The following is a 16,884-nucleotide window of genomic DNA, read 5'->3' as shown; positions in this document are numbered from 1 at the left end:
TAGTACCCCTCTCGATTGATCAATGTACATAAGGACTTATTTATTCACATATAATACCCACTTCTGCGTTATATGCACCCTTAGGTATGGGCAATTAAATTCTGGAAAAATATATCTGTCGTACATAAACATTTCTGGCTGTCAGCATAAACCATAAAATGTATCTTTCAACTCTGTTTTTTTTTCACCATAATAAAAATTCTAATAAGAGCCCCCTATTTCTAATTTTGAGAGCGCACTTGGCGCTTATTACGTCAACTATGGTATTATACACTGGATGAAAGACTGAAATACCTGGCACTGGGTATCAACACCATTCCAGGGCTTAACTGTTTCACTTTGCATTATGAGAATAAAGCCTTTTTTCCTTGATCCCCTTGGGTCTTTTGGTATTCAGAAAAACTACCTCATGTTGAAAATATAACTCCCAGATACCTAAAATTAACATCAATTGCATTGCCGTTGTGAAAGCAGCTGTCTGTGCTAATCTATGAACTTTCCTAAAAATAATCAATTTTGTTTTGTCTACACTTACTGTTAAGCCCTATTTTCAGCAATAATCTGAGAATAAAATCGAGACCTTCTTGTAAGCCTTCAACACTCTCACTGAACAGAACAATGTAACAATAATAACAATAGTAATCAAAAATGCAAACCAACAACACTCAACTCCTGGGAAAGATGAGAGATCTTCAACAATATCAATAATGAAAAAAGAAAAAAACAATGGTGACAAATTTGTTCCCATAGTAGAAATGACCCCGACTCCAGTGTGTACAGTTAATACCACAGAGTCTGTTCGGTCTATCAATGTAATCAAATTCTTGATGAAAATAAAAAAATGCTGTATACAACTTGGCACATCTATGTGATTTAATATTTATTACACTATATAATATGAGAATACAATAAACAGTGCTGTAACTATCTCTATACCCTGCCTGTTCCACAATGATAACACCATCTTTGTCGACCATAATTTAACTCTTGTTTTCAAGAACACTGGCAAACAATTTACCAAGACAAGAGAGAAGTATGATTCCCCTTTAATTATCAGGAACAGTTTTCCTGTCCTTCTTATGAAATGGTACAATAATTTCACGAAGTGGGAAAATATCCAACAATATCAAAGTAAAATGAAAAGAGCAAATTCCATTGACTTTGAAAATGACCTATAGGTGACTTGATACATATAGTTTCAACCGGCTACAGTAACCACTTATTAAACTACTAATGTTTATATTAGTAATGATTATATTCAAGAGTAGGATCTGGAGAGCAAACCAAAACATCAGATATAGCCAATAGAAGCTAAATCCAAACAACAGTAAAGTACTTTGGGGGAAAACCAAAGGGGCTGAACACAGACCAACTGAACATGATATCTCAAGAGGGTACTCAATGGCTCTAAGAAAAGAAGTATATTTAAGAATTGACAGTCACTTTGTGTGAGTTCATTGTAGTATAAATCCGAGGGCCCAAACTGTATGATCATTGTAGCTTTTGTTAATATGGTCAGTGGAACTGTCAGTAACCTGCCACCTGCGAATATGTATTTTGGTGTAGTGTATCAAAAGAACTTATGAAAACTGACAGTGACTTAATTCTTGGCTGTGTCTACCTACCACCCGAGAACGCCCCATTCGCACAAGAGGATATGTGGGCTGAATTGACAAGAGAAGTTGTCTATCAACGATCATGTTAGGAACTGATAACTTTAACAGGTGACTTTAAAGCTCGAACAGCCGAACTTGTTGACTATGTTGAAGTTGATGACTTCCTCAGCGAATATTTTGGTCTTGATGGTGTATATGAGAGAGATCTTAGTCTACTAGATGTTTTCACAACTGGAAGCATAAGCCCTAAACGGGTTAATAAAGATAAACACACAAATAATTTTGTTTACAAATTAATTGAATTATGTAAAAGTTTTAATATGTTAATATGCAATGGAAGATTTGGACAAAATAAGCATACTGGAAACGTTACCTGTAAAAACGCTAGCACAGTGGATATTTTCATGTGTTTAATGTTGTTATTGACTTTGAAGTGATGGAGTTTTGCAATTTATATTCAGATGTACGCTGTGGTCTCTCTATATATCTTAACATTGCCATCACTGAAGATATGCCTTGTAGGAAGCCCAGTAAAAGAAAATGGAATCCTGAGAAGAAAATAGATTTTATAAATAATATTGATGTAACCCAAGTTGACACTATTTTATACGAGATGAACCATAGAAGTGATTATGATAAAACGTTCATCAACAATATTGTGGTAAGACTAGCAGAAGTGTTCCGTTTATCACTATTACAAATATCAGATAATGTTAACAGACCTAATAATCATAAACCTAAAACTGGGGATAAACCATGGTTTGGAAGAATTTGTAAAACGTCTCGAAAGAATTATCATTTGGCCAGACGAATGCATGGTAGACAGAAGTTGGAGCAAAATAGGAAATCTTTACTGATGGCCAGCAAAGAATATAAGAAGGTTATGAATAAGTATATCAAACAGTACCGTTTTAATATGCAGAAAACGATTCAAAATATGCGTACAAAGTCCACTAAAGATTATTGGAAGTTACTGAATAAATTTAAGAAAAAACCGAAACCAGAGGAAATTGATCTTGACTCTTTCTTTACGTTTTTTAAAAACATTAATACATCTCCAGAAATGGACTCTGATATAGAACTGCAAGTTGACGGAAACGATGACCATATCCTTAACCAGGAAATAACAATAGCAGAAATTCCAAAGGCAGTTTCGAATCTTAAGACAAATAAATCGCCGGAAAGAGATGAAATCCTAAATGAATATTTGAAATATACTATTGATTTGTTTATCCAAGTGTATCATAAATTATTTAATATTATATTTGATACAGGCATAGTACCAGAAAAATGGCTCCTCAAATTGATCAAACCTATTTATAAAAAAGGTGATCGTAAAGATCCGAACTCTTACCGACCCATTACTCTTTTAAGCTGCATCGGTAAATTGTTTACTTCTATTTTAAGTGAAAGAATTAATAATTATCTAGAAAATGATAATTTTTTATCAGAATCACAAGGAGGATTTCGATACGGATATTCTACTGTTGATAACATGTTCGTATTGCACTCCCTCATTGAATAGCTCAGGGCACACAAAAAGAAACTATATTGTCCATTTATAGATTTCTCTAAGGCCTTCGATAACGTTTGGCGCTTTGGACTCTGGAAGAAATTAATAAAAACAAATGTACAAGGTAAATGCTTCCAGTTCATATTTAACATGTATCAAGGCATAAAGTCAGGTATTGTTCTAATGGTGAAAATTCATTGTTTTTCTCTAGTGATATAGGAGTTCGACAGGGGGAAAATCTATCGCCAATTCTTTTTGCCCTGTACTTAAATGACCTTGAAGAATATCTACAACAGAAAATATGTAAAGGTATTGATGTTATATCGGAAGATGAAGTAGATATAATCTGTAAAAATATTATTGTTTTGCTATATGCAGATGATACTATTATTCTTGCAGATAACGCCTATGACCTTCAAAATAGCATCAATGTTTTTTATGAATATTGTAAACAGTGGAAGTTGAATATTAATATTGATAAAACTAAGGTGGTTGTATTTGGATCAAGAAAGAACAATAATGTGTTTAGGATAGGTGATAATGTTGTTGAAGTAGTAGATCACTATAAGTACTTAGGTCTGGTTCTTAAACGAACTGGCAACTTACTAGCAGCCAAGATGTCGTTAGTGGCTCAAGCTAGAAAAGCTATGCATTTACTATATATTAGAATACGTAAGCTTGACTTACCAATAGTCTGCCAGCTATTATTATTTGATCAAACAATCGTGCCTACATTAACATAAGGTTACGAAATTCTGGGATTTGGTAAACTAGATATGATAGAAAAGGTTCACACAGACTTCTTAAAATATATACTAAGGGTGAAAAAAAGCATACCCCACTATTCTTTATATGGAGAGCTTGGAAGAACCCCTATTACGGATTTAATTAAACAAAGCATGTTGACATACTGGTCTAAGATAATTTATAATAAACCAACGAAATTGTGTACTGTTATGTACAATATATTATTTGCAGACTCCGGTAACCATAAATACAGCTGGCTCGAATATGTTAAAGGACTATTTGATGGATTAGGCGTAGGCCTTAGTTTTTTATGGACCCAACAGTTCATGCCAAATATAAACATATTAAAATGTGTTATTAAACAACGTATCTTTGATCAGTTTAGCCAGACTTGGACAAGTTGGATAAACAACTCTCCCAAGGCAGTATTTTACCGAATATTTAAACATAAAATCCAGTTAGAAAATCATCTGCTGTCGCTACCCTTAAGACTCAGTATCCCGATTACTAAAATAAGAGCCACAAACAATAGATTACCAATAGAAAAGGGACGATGGGAAAATATACCACGAGAAGACAGAATTTGTAGTCACTGTAATAAACATGACTTAGCTGACGAATATCACTATCTACTAATATGTCCTTTTCTGCATAACTTGCGTAAGCAATATATTCAAAAGAAGTACTTTACAAGACCTAGTACGATAACACTTGATATGCTACTAAATACTGAAAGTTTATTAGAACAAAGAAAACTAGCACAGTTTGTAAAAGAAATCCTCAAGATGTTTAATTAAATTTTTAAAACCTGTAGAGGTTATGAATTCTCTGATGAAATCCTCCTTGGGGCACCTATTGTATTTTCCTTGCTCAAGAAAATCTACATGACATAGTTGTAACCATTTTCCTCAATAAAAAATGTTACCACACAAAAAACTTCGTTTTTGTATGATATACGACCACCCTTATGGGGCCTCACCCTCCACGGCGCGTCAAGCCAGGGGGAGCAACTCTCACCCAAATCACTTTCCATATGTCTAATGCTGACGGAATGTGGGGAGGTGGGTGGCCGTGCCCAAAGGAGGATTTCATCAGAGAATTCATAACCTCTACAGGTTTGTAAAATTCCCTTTCAGATTAAATCCTCCTTGGGGCACCTATTGCATCAGGATAGACTCCTAAAGATAATATAGGAAGTGGCATCTGTCAGCAACAGGAGTAAATAAATACATCGCAGAAGATAAAATCCGGACCATTACTGAGCAGTATAACCGGAGGACAGTCTAAAATCTCGAAGGCTCAATCGGCTAGATATGTAGAACTTTGCCCAGTTCGGAGAACTGACTGACCAAACCGAGCACGCTCGCTTGAGTGTTTGTCGAGTTGGTAATGTTTGATGAACGTGCTCGGCTGGCTCCAAATAGCCGCGGAGCAGATCTCCTCAATGGGCAGAGCTGCGGCGTACGCTTGTGACGAAGCCACTGCTCTCATCGAATGAGCCTTCAACCAGGTAGGGGGGTCCCTGCCTTGAAGCGTGTACGCAGTACAAATAGTTGACACTATCCACCTCAAGATTGTTTGTTTGCTCACAGGTGAGCCAGCCTTCCTACCGCCATAACAGCAAAATAGTTGGTTATCCTTACGGATACCCTTAGTTCTGCTGATATAGGCCTTGAGGGTCCTGTGGACATCCAAGACATGAGCATGTCTTGCAGTGGTCCACGACGAGGAAGGCTGTGAAAGAGCAGGTAGCTCAATAGAAGCCATCACGTGGAAGGCATGTGCGACCTTAGGACGGTAAGAGTCCGGCAGCCGAATACTGACCCTGTTCCGGTGGAAGACGGTTAGTTCGGGATCGGCTGACATTGCATGAATGTCGCCTACCCGTCTGCCAGACGTTACCGCCACAAGGAACGCTGTCTTCCAGCTCAACAGCTGCAGAGAGATAGACAACAGATCCTGAAAGGAAAGACCGGACAGCCAATTAAGAACCATTGACAAGTCCCAAGGGGGACTGATCTGCCGGACAGGCGGTCGGATCCTGTCCACACCTGCTAAAAAGTCCTGCACTAATGGGTGTGCACCCAGAAGTGCCCCGTCGACAGGGACGTGAAAAGCTGCAATAGCTGTAGAGTACCCCCGAACTGTCGATGCGGCCAGGCCGTCATCTAGTCACGACTGGAGGAACTCAAGCACGGCTACGAGATCTGCAAAAAAAGGGATCTGCAATCCCTCTATCGACACACCAGCGCGCATAGCAGGCCCATTTATCCTCGTACTGAACGTTTGTCCCTCCACGAAGCCAGTATTATATTGTGTCTGCAACTCGTGCAGGAATACCGCTCTTCTGGAGGCGATTCCTGACAGTGGCCAAGCCACCCACTGAATCCTGGGATTTGGGTGGAGTGCCCCATTCGGGGATAGGAGGTCCGGTTGTAAAGGTAATAGAACAGGAGGCTGAGTCAAAAACCTGAGTATTACTGGAAACCACAAATCTGCGCCGTCCAAAGAGGTGCCAGGATCAGAAGGAGTCGTGCAGGCTGAGTGGCTAGCTGAGACAGGACCTTGGAAATCAGAGGTACTGGGGGGAATGCCCACAGAACTCTGTCCGTCAAATCTAGCTGGAAGGCGTCCGGTGCCACCGACCTTGGGTCGGGGACTCGGGAGCAGAACGTTGGTGTCTGGTGATTCACCCCAGACGCAAACAGATCCACCTGGAACGACCCATATAACAGGGAGATAATCCCGAATATCCCCGGGTCGAGCCTCCACTCGTGAGGAGCGAGGATCCGGCGAGATAGACCGTCCGCACGGACATTGTCCACCCCCGGGAGATAAACAGGTAGCACCCTGATATCGGGAGTGTCGCACCATAGTAGGAACTGCAACGTCTCTTGGAGAAGGGACGGAGGCACCGTTCCCCCCTGCTTCCGGATGTAAGTCTCTAGACGAACCACTTGGCCACGAAGCAGATCCAGGAAGCTTTGGAACACCAACCTGACCCCTCTCAGTTCTAGCACATTGATATGCAGTTTGATCTCCTGCTGGGACCATAGTCCCGAGGCAGTGTGATCGTTCAGAATGCCTCCCCAGCCGGAGAGTGACGCGTCTGTTTGAAGTGTGAGAGACGGATCGGGAGTGTCGAGGGGGAGCCCCTGGGACAGATTCCCGACCTCGGTCCACCACTGAAGGTGTGTAATGAGCCACTGCGGAGTCTCGAGAACCGTCTCGAGATCTTCCGAGTTCACCCAAAGTCGACGGAGCGCTTGTTGAATGGGCCAAACCACATCCACTGTCGCCGCCATGTTGCCCAGTAACTGGAGCCATGTACAAGCAGTGTGTCTTGTGGACAGAAGGAACTGAGGGTAACACTTCTGACCTTGACTATGCGATCTTGTGACAGAGATACAAGTCCGCTCACCGTGTTGAAATTTGCCCCTAGGAAGACTAGATTCTGAGTAGGGCTCAGATCTGACTTCTTGAGATTGACTATCCACCCTAGAGTGATCAGAATGTGTAGCTATCGGACTCAGGGATTGCGATAGAGCTCTTAGTAACCAGTCGTCAAGGTACGGATGGCAGAACCGACCTTTCGACCTTCGCCACTTGGGCAGGAATCAACATCAGCTTGGTGAACACCCTCGGGGCCGTGGAGATCCCGAATGGTAGAACCCTGAACTGATAACACCTCCCGTTGAAAGAAAACCTCAGGTGTTTCTTGAACTCGGGGTGAATGGGTACGTGTAGATAGGCGTCTTTTAGGTCTATTGACATTAGCCATTCTCCTGTCTCAACAGCTGAGATCACTGAGCGCAGTGTCTCCATCCTGAAGGACGGTACCTCTATAAGTTTGTTCAGCCTTCTCAGATTGAGAATAGGCCTGAACCCTCCGTCTTTTTTGGTGACTAGGAAAAATGTCGAGTAGAAGCCCTCGCTTTCCTGTCCCTCGGGAACCGGTTCGATCGCAGCTTTCATAAGAAGTGCGTCGACCTCGGCACGGAGGAATTCTGCCTTCTCTCGGGTAGCAGGCACCGGAGTGTGCTTTATCCCGGAGAAGGGGGGTGGATGATGTTTCCACCGAGGCAAATGGCCATCCCTTAGAGTGGACAGGGTCCAGGGATTAGATGTAACTGTCTCCCATTCCTTCCGGAATAGAGCCAGTCAGTCGCCTATGGGGACATCCCGCTTGAGGCAGAAGACCCCGGCTGTCGGCAGTTTGATAACTTGCGATTGTGGGTCCACCCGGGGCTCTTCGGGCGCTAATAGGAACCCGATGGGTTCCCGGCCCCGCGAAAAGGCAGCCGGTCTTGGGGGGGAATGGTAGCAGAACACCCCGTACACAGTTTGAAGGTATGTAAAAAAGACTGTAATTTCTGAGGTGGGCGGGAAGGGAATTGAAGTGTATCAGTGCGATATAAACATCAGAAAGATACATCCATAAATTGTGAAACTAGAAGCAAAGGCGTAATGTAACGCGATAGTAATAGCCAATGTCGTAGTATAATTATAACACCAAAGGGGCGTGTTACGCGCTAAGGTGTAAAACCCGTAAAAAAGGTAAGTGTAGTTATAAATTAACGCACCACCTTGGGTTTATGTAAAGGAAAAAACTGTAGTCCAATGCTGTATGATATAACAAAACCCCAAGCCGTTTCTAATGGCCTTGGTGTTACATGTATCAGACCATGGAACTACAATATGGAAGCCATTACGGCCATTTGAATTCAAATGTACCGTACACGTGGCGTATAATTACAACTCTACAACTTTACAATGCGAGGTATTACGCCTTTGCAATAAAAGAAATGTACCATACATACAGTTTGGTCAGCCATGGTTCTTGTCCAACGATAGATTCTCTTATTTCTGTCTTGTGTGAATAATCAGCACGTCTGTCTCTTACAGATGACATAAGGAAAGTGATTTGGGTGAGAGTTGCTCCCCCTGGCGTGACGCGCCGTGGAGTGTGAGGCCCCATAAGGGTGGTCGTATATCATACAAAAACGAAGTTTTTTGTGTGGTAACATTTTTTATTAAGGAAAATGGTTACAACTATGTCATGTAGATTTTCTTGAGCAAGGAAAGTACAATAGGTGCCCCAAGGAGGATTTAATCTGAAAGAGATTTATGAGTCTGTTGCAGTTAAACGTATAGTTAACGCACGTCTGTCTTATGCCTCGTGTCACCATAAATCTCCATTTGTACCTTCAATAAGTCATAGCTATGACCTTGAAGCGATATAAACGTTTGTTGTTGTTGTAACCATGATTGGGTGGGATCTACCAATCAGTTCCCACACCTTAATCTGGTCAGTGTAACTGTCAGTAACCATGATTGGGTGGGATCTACCAATCAGTTCCCACACCTTAATCTGGTCAGTGTAACTGTCAGTAACCATGATTGGGTGGGATATTCCCACACCTTAATCTGGTCAGAGTAACTGTCAGTAACCATGATTGGGTGGCATCTACCAATCATTCCCACACAATTTTACTGAAAATGAAATTTAACTATATTTAAATAAATGTTGAATAATATGACCACTGTAATGTTATGGTTCATAAATATTAAAACAGATGCACTGTTCACATATTAATACACAAATACTGCAATTATGGGCCAAAGCAGTGCACCTTCAGGTGTTAAATTAATGTACTGCATTTGCTGTATTAAGCACCCTGATTTAATAAGTACCCCATGACCAACTTCTAGATCACTCTGTGAGTAATCTTTATAGGACCCTCTCTTAAGACAGAAAATTAACATGAGAGTCCACAGTTTCTTTAGAATAGAACAGAATATCTTTAAAGTTTTTAAACAGAAAACAGCAGCGTAGAAAGTTTTGGTTTCATCGACAACTTAGGTTGTTCACTACCACATGAACACTGAAAACAAATTTAACTTGTGGATGTTTTAAGTAAGTGCCCCCCTTTGTCACTTAATACTTGAAATCATGTACTAAAACTTCATCTGGTTTTCATGAAATGCTGAAATTGAAGATATGCCTCAAATCACCACGATACTGTGAAAAATTAGAAAGTTCATCATTTGATTTTACACATAGACTACAAATATTCAATAAAGAAAACTTATCTGTACATACCATGATGCCACTAACCTGTACTACATGACACACTCTGGATCAGATGTAATGACTTTCATTGTAACTGTATGATTTACTTAGGAATGTGTACCACAATACCTGTTTACCTATTGCATTTTTCATCTATTTGAAACAACACAGACATATAACACTATTAATGACATGCAGGTGACATATTAATGATTAATTTAGACATGGCCATCTAAATGGTATTCCTAACATCATAAATTACATGTAAGTCCTCACAGCAAATCAGGTGTTACTCAGTTAGTAGATGTACATGCAAATGTGAAGAAATTTACCACAGGCTATTTCACTTCCATCAGGAGCAGGAATAGGCTCTGAATAGTCAAAAGTAATATTTGCATGATATTCTTGGTCATTCAAAGTAACTAACAGCAGAAAGTAGTTATCATTGTTAATAATTCAAATACTACTACAGTAGAACACGGATATAACAAACTACAAGGGACCAGAGAAATCAGTTCGTTATATCCGTTGTTCGTTATAAACGTTTTCACTCGGAAACATCCGCCACCTTGGATCAACAGCATTAATAATTCTCAATTTTGTGTCTAAACTGATAGCTTTCCTCTTACTATTGCCCGCCATGATAGCATATGCAAGTGATCTGACACTTGGACACAATCTCGTAATTTTTTTATGTTTAATGTTTGTTTTACAGACAAGATTACATGTACAGGTGAGATTAACACAATGCAAATTAAACAAGTATTTGTCACAGAAGTGACGAATTGTCCCCCGCCTGTATATACACCAAAATACCAAATATGAAAACAATCCAGCGATTAGTTCTTGAGATATCGCGGCAACTCTGTTTTCAAACTCCAAAAGCAGATTTGCCTGCTGTGACCTTGAAAATGGGGTCAAGGTAACCAAAACCGACCGGTGTCTGCGGAGTCTGTATATACACCATAGTTCCAAATATGAAAACAATCCAGTGTTTAGTTCTTGAGATATCGCGGCAACTCTGTTTTCAAACTCCAAAAGCAGATTTGCCTGCTGTGACCTTGAAAATGGGGTCAAGGTCACCAAAACCGACTGGTGTCTGCGGTGTCTGTATATACACCATAGTTCCAAACATGAAGACAATCCTGCGATTAGTTCTTGAGATATCGCGGCAACACCGTTTTCCAACTCCAAAAGCAGATTTACCTGCTGTGACCTTGAAAATGGGGTCAAGGTCACCAAAACCGACTGGTGTCTGCGAAGTCTGTATATACACCATAGTTCCAAATATGAAAACAATCCAGTGTTTAGTTCTTGAGATATCGCGGCAACACTGTTTTCCAACTCCAAAAGCAGATTTGCCTGCTGTGACCTTGAAAATGGGGTCAAGGTCACCAAAACCGACTGGTGTCTGCGATGTCTGTATATACACCATAGTTCCAAACATGAAGACAATCCTGCGATTAGTTCTTGAGATATCGCGGCAACACCGTTTTCCAACTCCAAAAGCAGATTTACCTGCTGTGACCTTGAAAATCGGCTCAAGGTCACCAAAACCGACTGGTGTCTGCGGAGTCCGTATATACACCCTAGTACCAAATAGGAAGACAATCCTGTGATTAGTTCTTGAGATATCGCGGCAACACCGTTTTCCAACTCCAAAAGCAGATATGCCTGCTGTGACCTTGAAAATGGGGTCAAGGTCACCAAAACCGACTGGTGTCTGCGGAGTCTGTATATACACCATAGTTCCAAATATGAAGAAAATCCAGTGTTTAGTTCTTGAGATATCGCGGCAACAAACAGGAGGGACGTACGGACGGTCATGAATACTATATCCCCCGCTTCGCGCTTTCGCGCGGCGGGGGACAACAAGGTTGATCCGTCACCGCTGATTGTATTGATTCGCCGCCATTGTGTTGATTCACCACTGATTGCGTACAGCCAATTGTCAGTGACACTTGACACTGAGTGAGATTTCTCAGTTTGCTATACACGTCACTAATTAGTGATAGATGGGCTTGTCGGTGATCAGATATCAGTTCGCTGTATCCGTGAGTTCGCTGTAGAGAGTTCGTTATATACGTAAATTTTGTATGATATTATATAGGAGATAAATCGGGGATTTTTTAACAGTTCGTTGTATCCGTTTGTTCGCTATATCCGTGTTCTACTGTACCTCTATTGCATCAGTGCCTAAATCTCGTATTTTGGCTATTATCACACAATAAAATCAACAGACTTTCAACAGATACTCCTGATATAATAGTGATAATATTCTTTGAATTATTTACAATGATGGCTATTGTTTGCTAATTTCTAAAAGTACAAAAACCTTTATTACATCATTTCCAGATTAATCTCAAGGGGTAATGATATCTAGTAATACCCTCGATAGTTAACAGCCTTACATACCTTAGAGCAAGAAATCTGACCCCAAACTCCGTTATTTCCAACCAGTTTTTGTCTTTTTCTCTAAAATGAGCAATTTGGGAGACCCTGTTAATTATGCATTCCTCCAAAGCTTATTTGAAGGATATAAACAGACGTTTTCTGTATTTTTTAAGCAGTTGTGTTGCTGCTAAGTAGAATTGGACAGTCCACACAGGGCAGAGATGCTGACACAGGGGATTCAAGTCTTTGTCAAGGGCAAGAAACGTGTATTGTATATGTGCTAACTGTCTCAGGACTGTAGGCTCGTTCTTTGCCACAAACTCTGGTAGGGTTCTGATGGTAATGAAACACCAATCTTCTGCATGAGTGAATCTGGAGAAGTCGAGGCCATCAAATTCAGTGACTGTGGCTGCGGTGGTCATGGTTAATGGGAATGCTGTCATCTTGGTCTTAGGTAACAAAGTACCAGAAACTAAAGGGTCAAACAGCTTTTCCAAAAGAGCAGACAAAACAACCGATCAGTTGGACTTCAGAATGTGCATAGATTCTAAATGTCTTCAGGATAGCCCATTGTGCTGGAAATGGATGTTAGGGCAAAGTGTTATCCTTTAATGGTGCTGTGGCTGCACTTACCATCCTGGCGAAGGTGAAGAAGGGAAACTGCCCAAGTAGGTACACCTATAGGTCCCACCTTCACTCCTTGTCCTTTATGCCACTGAGAGAATCTGTTCCATCTGCTGTTTTGATGGTTGATGAGAAACAAGATCTAGCAACTGACGCTGATGACCTCTGTGGGTGATAACTTCCAAGTGAGAAGGTGAAGGGTGTGTAGGCTGCCAAAAATGATGTCAGATCTGGGTTGGAGTAGTCTGAAGGGTTCGTCCAAACCGTGGACAACATGTTTAATTGTACAGTTTGGGGATGAGGCACTGGAAAACATGCACTGGAAACTTGCTGATGGCATGTGGTGAACAAGTCCAGATAAGATGTGTCCCACACCAATGTTATCCAATGAAGTACATATTGATGGAGATGATAACCTGTCCGCCAAGATGTTGAGCTTTCGGGGATGTGGCAGGCTTTCATCCTGCAATTGATCAAGTCTACCAAGGCAAATAAACATGTTGCTCAACAAAAAACTCGACTTGGCTCTTTCTCATTTCTCGATGTATGCAACCAGTGTGGTGTTGTCTGTGACTACAATGATCAAGGATCGGGATAATTTCTTCCATGCGTTAAGTGCATCTCATCTCGAGGCAATTGATGTGAAGGTCTTTTTATGTGAGTTTGCCATAGACCTTGTATCATTAGAATGTCCATATGAGTTCCCTAACCCGAGTTGGAAGCATCGTGAACAGGTGGTGTTCAGGTGTTGGAAAAACCAGTTGAATGTTGACGTCCATACTGAGTTCAAGCCACATTGAATGGAAAAAAGGTGAAGCCTACCCTGGTAAATCATGTCATGTAGGGACGTCATACTTCCCAGAAAAGACATCCACCAGTGAAGAGTCCACAGCAACCTGAAGGAATGATACGCTGGTGGACACATAATTCCCCTGTGAAGCTGGAATCAGGTGCCAACATAGTCTTGTCCTCATTGACCGACACAAAGTTATTGATGTATTCATAGAGCTGCATTGATGGATGTGATCAAAGCTGATGATCAGAGCCGTAATCCACTGTCTTCTACTTTCATGAAAGACCTGAAGAATCCAGTTGTCGGACATAACATGTTTTCAATTTCCCATGCATGTCACAAAACGTCCCATCCCACTTGTCCTTGCCTTAGATGGATTTCTGGTAGGTCAGTAGTGGCTATCCCCTCTTCCTTCAGGTTTGTTCCCTCTGTGGCCTCCCCGTCGCTTGTAATGAGATTGATGGAGATGCTGTGACAGGTTTGCTCTTATACTGCCCATGTACGAACTTCCGAGAAAAGATGTTGTCTTTGCATCCATATGAATTGGCTAAACATCCACATTTGGGTGGTGTATAACTCTTTCTGCATTTTATAATGGCTGCTCGTCTGTATTGGTGGTAGACAGAGTCAATCCTGGAATCCCAGCAAAAATTTATGTTTGTATTCCAGGGTACTCATAGCATGTCGGTTGATCGAACCCATATCTGTGACTTGAGAAGTCTGAAGAAGTCCTCATCGACACAGGGAGGGTCTGGGAGAAGGCATTCATGAGAGTGGTACGTTCAGCAATTCAATTGGGGGAAGTGGTACCATATTTTCTTGAGTATAGTGTGCAACCAAGTATAATGTGAATCCCCCTCTTCGAGTATTATGCGCAGAAAAAAATTACATTGTATCCCTTCAGCCATTGGGTAAACGAACAGGTGATAACAATCTTGATTAATACAAATTGAAATTGAGATAAAAAAAATCACTAGACATGATGATTTACTGTTTCAATTGTATTTCCTGTGCTGCCTGTTTCATATGCAGAGATTACAAATTATGATGTGTATTTTCTCATAAAAGATGCTGGAAAAAGCAATCAGCTGTACACATGTTTTTTCAAAATCAATCTAGTTAAAATTTACCAAATAATATAACGATTGGAAGAATTGTATTTGAAACTATTATTTTATGAGGAACAATATGAACCACAATCGTGTTATTTTGTGTTGCAGCTTTACTAAATATATCTAAACTAATAATAACCATCAGCGTCACACTTCAGTACAGCTGATCGCTATTGCCAGATATTTTTTTTATATGGAACAATTTGACCAGTCACTGTCAAGGCTCCCATGGTCGCGATGACGAAAACATAATGTTGACATATAATAGGCAAACTGCAACAAATATGACTTTTAATGAAACAGGTTCAAAACAAAAGTCCAGGTATACAATGAACACTTTTTATAACCAGACAGTGTAATTAAATGATTAATCCTGTACTTCAGTACTGATTTGTTGACATGGTATTTCCAGTGTTATGTGCTCACAGCAAAGTCTTTGAATTGGGAAAAAAACTATCAAAACTCATTACGGCATGAATAATGCATACACCCTCCACACAGCTGGTAAACACGGCCAAAGTAGACTGTAGAGCACCTGTGCAGAGATGGATGGCTCATGTCACCCTGCATATTCCAACATATAGCAATCCTATAAAAACTAACCATATTTTCCCATTCCTTAAATATATTCAAAGTAATTGTGCACATCCCTGCTCGGCATGTAATATGTCAGCACATTTTGACTGATATAAAACAACACATGTCTTTTACCTTGCTGTGACAGTTTTCAGAATTCCTACTTTAGATATATCTGAGCACATTGCAAAGGAATGTGTATTTTCTCTTGAAATAATCAACTTGGAGTTTCTGGGTGAACTAATGAATGCTATCCTTTCCTCTAAGAAGGAGTCTGGACCTAGTTCAGTTGCCAATGGCTGCAATAGACGTGTACACCTAACGTGATGGCCTAGGTAAAAATCAAAACATTGGCCATGTGTGGGGAGAACACTGACTCCAATATATGATGGGGGTTCATGGAGGCAAGCCCACCATTGGGCTTGAAGTGCATGGTACCGGTGGACAAAGCAGACAAGGTGAGGCCAGTCTGAGGGAGCTGAACTTTTGGCATGTATGATGATGATGATGATGTTCATGAGGAAGAAGAAGTGTTCAGTGTTCAGAGCCAGACAGGCATTTTGAGAACATTTAAGAGCATGGTCAAAACAAGGTCAAATTTTCAATTTTGCAAATATCGAACATGTCATGAATCCCACAGCTAACTAAACAAACATCAAATTTCATTACATTTTGTACAAAAATGGAAGAGTAATGGCCATAAATAGATATTTCAATATGAGTGTACAAGGCCTTAATGTTAATCGAACATTTTGAACAAATTTGGGGGTCATCATTGGTTGGAACAAGCATGAGATGTTTCAGTGTGATTGGTACCGTGGTTTCTTAGAGATGATGTTTACAGTGCCAGGAATGCGTTTGATAGAATTGAAGAGCATGGTCAAAGTGAAAAGGTCAACTAAAGGTCAAAATTTACATACTGTGAAGAAAAACAATGTATGTGTTTAGCCCCACTACTAATTTTACATGTTCCAAAAAACAAAACATTTGGAAAAATAGTGCCAGTAAACACTTAAAAATGTCAACAAAGACAGCCACTTAATAAAAGATGCTGTCAGTCTTGATATTCATATATAACTGCATAAACACTAAGGACAATAAATCATAGAATAGTTATCATTATTAATAATTTAAAGAATACTACCTTCTATTACATCATAGCCAGAAATCCTGTATTTCATGTCATCACACAGTAAAAATCTTCAGATTTGCAACACTATAATATCTCCCTTCCTAAGCCTTTAGCGCTTAAAAAAATTGTGACAGATTGGGAAAATGTCACTTACTTCCAACATAATCCAACAAGATGTAGAATATTTAGGAGGTGGGTGGGATAACTCCTGATGAAAAAAGAGGAAGTATTCTTTGAATTACTAACAATGATAACTACTTAATTATTTCCTATATTTCTAGATTTATCGTACAGCAACTAGTCA

The 16,884-nt window shown here is 40.3% G+C and overlaps 1 protein-coding gene across 8 annotated transcripts in view; it reads right to left on the bottom strand.

Annotated features, from left to right (window-relative positions):
- LOC124110749 (vinculin-like) overlaps nt 1–16,884 on the bottom strand; it is a 270,082-nt gene that overhangs the window by 17,516 nt on the left and 235,682 nt on the right. For 6 of the 8 annotated variants that reach the window (XM_046470118.2, XM_046470120.2, XM_046470122.2 and 3 more), the window contains one exon: nt 10,282–10,320. The exons of the other annotated variants lie outside the window; for them this stretch is intronic. In XM_046470118.2, the coding sequence (XP_046326074.1) occupies nt 10,282–10,320 (39 nt within the window). The remainder of the gene's footprint in view (nt 1–10,281; nt 10,321–16,884) is intronic. 8 annotated transcript variants of the gene reach the window in all.

Source organism: Haliotis rufescens, unplaced genomic scaffold, assembly GCF_023055435.1.
Source record: "Haliotis rufescens isolate VD_foot unplaced genomic scaffold, xgHalRufe1.0.p SCAF_6, whole genome shotgun sequence".
Lineage (NCBI taxonomy): Eukaryota > Metazoa > Mollusca > Gastropoda > Lepetellida > Haliotidae > Haliotis > Haliotis rufescens.
Note: the sequence above shows the minus strand (reverse complement) of the source record. Positions and strands in the feature narration are given on the sequence as shown.